This window comes from Carcharhinus amblyrhynchos, unplaced genomic scaffold (genome assembly GCF_965287045.1).
Source record: "Carcharhinus amblyrhynchos unplaced genomic scaffold, sCarAmb.v2.hapA scaffold_831, whole genome shotgun sequence".
Lineage (NCBI taxonomy): Eukaryota > Metazoa > Chordata > Chondrichthyes > Carcharhiniformes > Carcharhinidae > Carcharhinus > Carcharhinus amblyrhynchos.
In genome coordinates, this window is record NW_027650571.1 from 55,001 (window position 1) to 63,337 (window position 8,337).

The following is an 8,337-nucleotide window of genomic DNA, read 5'->3' on the forward strand; positions in this document are numbered from 1 at the left end:
ACACACACAGCACAGGTACAGAGACACACACACACACACACAGCACAGGTACAGAAACACACACACACACACACACAGCACAGGTACAGACACACACACACACACACACAGCACAGGTACAGACACACACACACACACACACACACACACACACAGCACAGGTACAGAGACACACACACACACACACACACACAGCACAGGTACAGAAACACACACACACACACACACACACAGCACACACAGCACAGGTACAGAAACACACACACACACACACACACACACACAGCACAGGTACAGAAACACACACACACACACAGCACAGGTACAGAAACACACACGCACAGGTAGAGAGACACACACACACACACAGCACAGGTACAGAAACACACACATGCACACAGCACAGGTACAGACACACACACACACACACAGCACAGGTACAGACACACACACACACACACAGCACAGGTACAGACACACACACACACACACACAGCACAGGTACAGACACACACACACTTGTGCACCCACACACACTCAGACACACACAATGCTCTCTCGCACACGCACTCTCATATGCACCCACACGCAGTCGCACATGCACACTTGCACACACATAAATACAGTTACACACTGGTCCAGATCCTCCCCTGGGTACACACTCTCCCCTGGTACATTCCCCTGGGTACAGACCCTCTGCTGGGCACTCAAACACCTTGTGAGTATCGGAGAGAGGGGGACGCTGGGAAGAACAGGACCTTGGCCTCAGGATGGTGTGAAGTTGGGGACAGATTGATGGGGTTTGGTCAGGGATGAGAATTGCTGCAATCTCCCGGAGACGGACAGATAAACAGACGTCCCTGTCAGTGTCCCTGGCCCCTCTCTCTCTCTCAGCAGCGTCACTCTGTGCCCAGTCACTGGGAGCTGTCAGCCACCCCCTTGTCCCTGTCACAGGCCTTTTATCATTGGCTCTGGGTGCTGTGGTCCCCACCCCCTGGCTGGGGACAGTTCCGATTAATTCCTCCGTCAGCGCCCTCCTGCTGCCAGTCGCTCACAACCCGATGAAGGGGCTAATTGGGAAGGTTTGCGTGATCCCTGGGATTCGGGAAGCCCTACGCGGCGTTCCCCCCGGGATCGAGGGCCAGATCCGGATCCACAGCAGCAGCCCCTGGGTGACCGGTGAGGGGCAGTTGGTACGGCCATACGAGGCCATTCCCTCAACAGGCAGCAACAGCTGGATCAACCTGTACCGCCTCTGGAAGAACGATGGATTCCGGAATATTCACCAAGTCATGACGCACAACTTTGAGACACTCGGACCCATCTACAGGTCAGAGCCAGGACGGGGAAACCTCACTCACAATCTGTATCACAGCTTCCAGCATTCCCAGGAGTCCGTAATATAATCCCAGTTCGATTTATTATTGTCACATGTATTGGAACACAGTGAAAAGTATTGTTTCTTACGCGCTATACTGGGAAAGCATACTGTTCATAGAGTACTGAGGGGAGAAGGAAAAAAGGATTTGATTTAGTATTGGGATACAGTGAAATGTTTTATTTCTTACAGGCCATACAGACAAAACATACCGTTCTTAGATTACACAGGGGAGAAGGAAAGGAGAGGGTGCAGAATGTCGTGTTACAGTCACAGTGAGGGATGTAGAGAAAGATCAGCTTAATCACAGAATCACTACAGTACAGGAGGCCATTCAGCCCATCGAGTCTACACTGAAAACAATCCCACCCTGACCCTATCCCCGTAACCCCACATATTTACCCTGCTAGTTCCCCCGAAACTGGGGTCAATTCAGCGTGGCCAATCCATCTAACCCACACATACGTTGGAGTGTGGGAGGAAACCGGAGCACCCGGAGGAAACCCACGCTGACACGGGGAGAATGTGCAGACTCCGTACAGACAGTGACCCGAGCCGGGAATCGAACCCGAGTCCCTGGCACTGTGAAACAGCAGTGCTAACCCACTGTGTCCACATATATAAGGTAAATCTGTTCAAAAGTCTGACAGCAGCAGGGAAGAAGCTGTCCTTGAGTCGGTCGGTACGGGACCTCAGACTTTTGTATCTTTTTCCCGATGGAAGAGAGAATGTCCGGGGTGCGTGGGGGGGGTCCTTGATTATGCCGGCTGCTTTTCCCCGAGGCAGCGGGAAGTGTAGACAGAGTCAGTGGATGGGAGGCTGGTTTGTGTGATGGATTGGGCTACATTCACCACCCTTTTGTAGTTCCTTGCGGTCTTGGGCAGAGCAGGAGCCCAGACCGAGCTGTGATCCAACCAGAAAGAATGCTTTCTATGGGGCATCTGTAAAAGTTGGTGAAATATCTCTGAACTGTAGTCAGTGTATCGGGAATGGGAGGATAGGTGGGGTTAGGCTTCAATAAACCCCCTGAATACGGGACGGTGCGGCACTCCCTCAGTACGGACTGACTGCCGAGGGAGGGACAGGATTCCAGAACATTCTGACTGGGAGGCAAGAGAGTGACGGGCATGAAGACAGAGTGGAACACACACAGCGCCTGTCTGTACCTCCCTGCTTTTCCCACAGACCCACCAATGTGTGTAACAACACACATTTATATAGCACCCAGTTCATCCACCACTGCGTCAATCAGTCAAAATGTAACCCATGACTACATGGCAATATGTAACAGTGACACCGTGATAAAGGAGTGCAGAGAGACACACACAGTGAGAGAGAGAGACAGGGACAGCAGTGGAGAGAGGAGAGGGAGAAATGGAAAGAGGGACGGTGGAGAGAGGGACAGAGGGAGAGACAAAGGGAGGGAAACAGAGAGACAGAGAGTGAGAGAGACAGACAGAGACTATCAGAGACAGACAGGAAGAGAGGGAGAAAGAGACATAGGGAGACAGCGAGTGAGAGACATGAGGGGGTTTAGCGAGGAAATTGCAGAGTTTAGGGCCCCCCCCCAGGCAGCTGAAGGCACAGTCACCACGGGAGGAGGATGGGAATCGGGGGATGCTCAAGAGGCCGGAATTGGAGGAACACAGAGATCTCAGAGGGGCTGGAGGGGGTTACAGAGATAGGGAGGGGGTGTAGGGGGCTGGAGGAGGTTACAGAGATAGGGAGGGGGGTGTAGGGGGCTGGAGGAGGTTACAGAGATAGGGAGGGGGTGTAGGGGGCTGGAGGAGGTTACAGAGATAGGGAGGGGGTGTGGGGGGCTGGAGGGGGTTACAGAGATAGGGAGGGGGGTGTAGGGGGCTGGAGGAGGTTACAGAGATAGGGAGGGGGTGTGGGGGGCTGGAGGAGGTTACAGAGATAGGGAGGGGATGTAGGGGGCTGGAGGAGGTTACAGAGATAGGGAGGGGGTGTAGGGGGCTGGAGGGGGTTACAGAGATAGGGAGGGGGGTGTAGGGGGCTGGAGGAGGTTACAGAGATAGGGAGGGGGTGTGGGGGGCTGGAGGAGGTTACAGAGATAGGGAGGGGATGTAGGGGGCTGGAGGAGGTTACAGAGATAGGGAGGGGGTGTAGGGGGCTGGAGGGGGTTACAGAGATAGGGAGGGGTGTGTAGGGGGCTGGAGGGGGTTACAGAGATAGGGAGGGGGGTGTAGGGGCTGGAGGGGGTTACAGAGATAGGGAGGGGGTGTCGGGGGCTGGAGGGGGTTACAGAGATAGGGAGGGGGTGTAGGGGGCTGGAGGAGGTTACAGAGATAGGGAGGAAGACGGAGGGGTGGGAGGGAGACTTGACCTTTCACTCATCGATCGCCATCCTGTTTCTCAGGGACAAGTTAGGGAGGAAGGAGACTGTGAATGTCTTTCTCCCGGAGGACATCTCCGTGCTGTTCCAGAGCGAGGGAACCTTTCCCAGGAGAATGATGCTGGATGCCTGGGTGTGCCATCGGGAATACCGCAACCACAAATGTGGCATCTTCCTCAAGTACGTATATAGAGGCTGGGACAGCTTTTCTCCTGTTGGGGGATCTGGGTGTGGGGAGTGGTCTGTGCTGAGGAATACCCCCCCACCCCCTCGTCAGAGTGATGCATTCTGCTTCAGGGTCACTCAGAGATCAATTGCAACAATTTGGGCTGGTCACGCAGGCAGGGTGCCTGATATTTACCCGTGTGCGTCAGGCTGCCCTTCCAACAAGAACCCAGTCAGTGTTGCCGGTCTCTGTCACTCCCTCAGGGAAAGTCCACCATCTCATTTCCAAACTCAAATATCGATTCTGAAACTTCTCATCAAAATGGAAAGAAAAATAATTCTGTCAGAGGGTCGGTGCCGAGGGAGCGCCGCACTGTGGGAGGGTCGGTGCCGAGGGAGCGCCGCACTGTGGGAGGGTCGGTGCCGAGGGAGCGCCGCACTGTGGGAGGGTCGGTGTGGAGGGAGCGCCGCACTGCGGGGAGGGTCGGTGCCGAGGGAGCGCCGCACTGTGGGGAGGGTCGGTGCCGAGGGAGCGCCGCACTGTGGGGAGGGTCGGTGCCGAGGGAGCGCCGCACTGTGGGAGGGTCGGTGCCGAGGGAGCGCCGCACTGTGGGAGGGTCGGTGTGGAGGGAGCGCCGCACTGTGGGAGGGTCAGTGCCCAGGGAGCGCCGCACTGTGGGAGGGTCAGTGCCCAGGGAGCGCCGCACTGTGGGGAGGGTCGGTGCCGAGGGAGCGCCGCACTGTGGGGAGGGTCGGTGCCGAGGGAGCGCCGCACTGTGGGAGGGTCGGTGCCGAGGGAGCGCCGCACTGTGGGAGGGTCGGTGTGGAGGGAGCGCCGCACTGTGGGAGGGTCAGTGCCCAGGGAGCGCCGCACTGTGGGAGGGTCAGTGCCCAGGGAGCGCCGCACTGTGGGGAGGGTCGGTGCCGAGGGAGCGCCGCACTGTGGGAGGGTCAGTGCCCAGGGAGCGCCGCACTGTGGGAAGGTCGGTGCCGAGGGAGCGCCGCACTGCGGGAGGGTCGGTGCCGAGGGAGCGCCGCACTGTGGGAGGGTCAGTGCCCAGGGAGCGCCGCACTGTGGAGGGTCAGTGCCCAGGGAGCGCCGCACTGTGGGAAGGTCGGTGCCGAGGGAGCGCCGCACTGCGGGAGGGTCGGTGCCGAGGGAGCGCCGCACTGCGGGAGGGTCGTGGCCGAGGGAGCGCCGCACTGCGGGAGGGTCGGTGCCGAGGAGCGCCGCACTGCGGGAGGGTCGGTGCCCAGGGAGCGCCGCATTGCGGGAGGGTCGGTGCCGAGGGAGCGCCGCACTGCGGGAGGGTCGGTGCCGAGGGAGCGCCGCACTGCGGGAGGGTCGGTGCCGAGGGAGCTCCGCACTGCGGGAGGGTCGGTGCCGAGGGAGCTCCGCACTGCGGGAGGGTCGGTGCAGAGGGAGCGCCGCACTGTGGGAGGGTCGGTGCCGAGGGAGCGCCGCACTGCGGGAGGGTCGGTGCCGAGGGAGCGCCGCACTGCGGGAGGGTCGGTGCCCAGGGAGCGCCGCATTGCGGGAGGGTCGGTGCCGAGGGAGCGCCGCACTGCGGGAGGGTCGGTGCCGAGGGAGCGCCGCACTGCGGGAGGGTCGGTGCCGAGGGAGCTCCGCACTGCGGGAGGGTCGGTGCCGAGGGAGCTCCGCACTGCGGGAGGGTCGGTGCCGAGGGAGCTCCGCACTGCGGGAGGGTCGGTGCCGAGGGAGCGCCGCACTGCGGAGGGTCGGTGCCGAGGGAGCGCCGCACTGTGGAGGGTCGGTGCCGAGGGAGCGCCGCACTGCGGGAGGGTCGGTGCCGAGGGAGCGCCGCACTGCGGGGAGGGTCGGTGCCGAGGGAGCGCCGCACTGTGGGAGGGTCGGTGCCCAGGGAGCGCCGCACTGCGGGAGGGTCAGTGCCGAGGAGCACCGCACTGCGGGAGGGTCGGTGCCGAGGGAGCGCCGCACTGTGGGAGGGTCAGTGCCGAGGGAGCACCACACTGTGGGAGGGTCGGTGCCGAGGGAGCGCCGCACTGTGGGAGGGTCGGTGCCGAGGGAGCGCCGCACTGTGGGAGGGTCGGTGCCGAGGGAGCGCCGCACTGTGGGGAGGGTCGGTGTGGAGGGAGCGCCGCACTGTGGGGAGGGTCGGTGCCGAGGGAGCGCCGCACTGTGGGAGGGTCGGTGCCCAGGGAGCGCCGCACTGCGGGAGGGTCGGTGCCCAGGAGCGCCGCACTGCGGGAGGGTCGATGCCCAGGGAGCGCCGCACTGTGGGAGGGTCGGTGCCCAGGGAGCGCCGCACTGTGGGAGGGTCGATGCCCAGGGAGCGCCGCACTGTGGGAGGGTCGGTGCCCAGGGAGCGCCGCACTGTGGGAATTTGGGAGGTGGTTTGGGATATCAGGGTTGAACGGTGAGGATTGGGATGAGCTGTGGCCTGTTGCCTCGGGATGGGGAGGGTCAGAGTTGTGTGGGTGACCCCTGGATTGTGTTGCAGGAACGGTGAGGAGTGGCGCAGTGAGAGGCTGGTCCTGAATAAGGAGGTGATCAGTCCTGCTGCTGTCCAGCGCTTTGCCCCTTTCCTGCAGCCAGTGGCCGACGATTTCACCAAATTCATTGACCGACAGCAGGAGGGAGGTCGCAAGGTCACAGAGGTCAACATCATGCCCGACCTCTTCCGCTTCGCCCTCGAGTGTAAGTGTACGGAGGGTCAGAGTATCGGCACTCATCCACTGGACCCCTGACTTTATAACCCCCTCCTCCTCCTCCAGCCCCCTCCCTATCTGTGTAACCCCCTCCAGCCCCCTCCCTATCTCTGTAACCCCCTCCAGCCCCTCCCTATCTCTGTAACCCCCTCCAGCCCCTCCCTATCTCTGTAACCCCCTCCCAACACCCCCTCCCTAATCTCTGTACCCCCTCCACCCCCTCCCTATCTCTGTAACCCCCTCCAGCCCCTCCCTATCTGTGTAACCCCCTCCAGCCCCTCCCTATCTGTGTAACCCCCTCCAGCCCCTCCCTATCTCTGTAACCCCCTCCAGCCCCTCCCTATCTCTGTAACCCCCTCCACCCCCCTCCCTATCTCTGTAACCCCCTCCAGCCCCTCCCTATCTCTGTAACCCCCTCCAGCTTCTCCCTATCTCTGTAACCCCCTCCACCCCCCTCCCTATCTCTGTAACCCCCTCCAGCCCCCTCCCTATCTCTGTAACCTCCTCCACCCCCTCCCTATCACTGTAACCCCCGACACCCCCTCCTATCTCTGTAACCCCCTCCAGCCCCCTCCCTATCTCTGTAACCTCCTCCAGCCCCTCCCTATCACTGTAACCCCCGACACCCCCCTCCCTATCTCTGTAACCCCCTCCCTATCTGTGTAACCCCCTCCAGCCCCTCCCTATCTGTGTAACCCCTCCAGCCCCTCCCTATCTGTGTAACCCCCTCCAGCCCCCTCCCTATCTCTGACACCCCCTCCACCCCCTCCCTATCTCTGTAACCCCCTCCAGCCCCCTCCCTATCTCTGTAACCCCCTCCACCCCCCTCCCTATCTCTGTAACCCCCTCCACCCCCCTCCCTATCTCTGTAACCCCCTCCAGCCCCCTCCCTATCTCTGTAACCCCCTCCACCCCCTCCCTATCTCTGTAACCCCCTCCACCCCCTCCCTATCTCTGTTTCTGTACCCCCTCCCCCCCTCCCTATCTCTGTAACCCCCTCCACCCCCTCCCTATCTCTGTAACCTCCTCCACCCCCTCCCTATCACTGTAACCCCCTCCAGCCCCTCCCTATCTCTGTAACCCCCTCCACCCCCTCCCTATCACTGTAACCCCCTCCCGCCCCTCCCTATCTGTGTAACCCCCTCCAGCCCCTCCCTATCTGTGTAACCCCCTCCCTATCTCTCTCTTTAACCTGGGTTATTTTGTGCCCCCCCCCAGCCAGTTTCCACCTGTTGTACGGGGAGCGATTGGGATTATTTGATGAGGGTGTGAGCCCCAGTTCGGAACGGTTCATATGGGCGGTGGAGGAGATGTTACGGACCACCATCCCACTGCTCTACCTTCCACCAGCACTGGCCAGGAGGCTCAACCTTAAACCCTGGAGGGAGCATGTGGCAGCGTGGGATTACCTCTTCCAGCACGGTAAGCTGTACCCGCGGGCACTGCCCCCCCTCGGAGTGGCACCCCATCGGGGGTTAGAGTCAGGAACAGCACTGGGAGGGGGAGGGGGATAGACTGACCCACAGATACCAGGGGCAGTGTCGATTACCACCCACACCCTTCCGTGTCTGAGCTGTGGGGGTGACCACCCCACCCCCCCCCCGCCCCTGTCTGTCTCCCTATCCTGTCTGTCTCCCTCTCCCTGTCTCTCTCACACACTCTGTCTCTCTCTCTCTCTGCCCCTTTGTCTCTCCCTCACACTCTCCCTCTCTGTCTCACTCTCATTCACTTTGTCTCTCTGTTTCTC

General features: G+C 60.8%; 1 protein-coding gene across 1 annotated transcript in view; it reads left to right on the plus strand.

The window, feature by feature from the left end:
* The window catches only part of LOC145340192 (cholesterol side-chain cleavage enzyme, mitochondrial-like), a gene marked incomplete at its 3' end in the record, with an annotated part of 18,517 nt that extends 10,505 nt beyond the window's left edge, over positions 1–8,012 (plus strand). Inside the window, exons 4-7 of the mRNA XM_080184621.1 lie at positions 782–1,330; positions 3,759–3,914; positions 6,383–6,579; positions 7,809–8,012. Of these exons, the coding sequence (XP_080040747.1) occupies positions 782–1,330; positions 3,759–3,914; positions 6,383–6,579; positions 7,809–8,012 (1,106 nt within the window). The remainder of the gene's footprint in view (positions 1–781; positions 1,331–3,758; positions 3,915–6,382; positions 6,580–7,808) is intronic.
* Between the last annotated feature and the right edge of the window lie 325 nt (positions 8,013–8,337).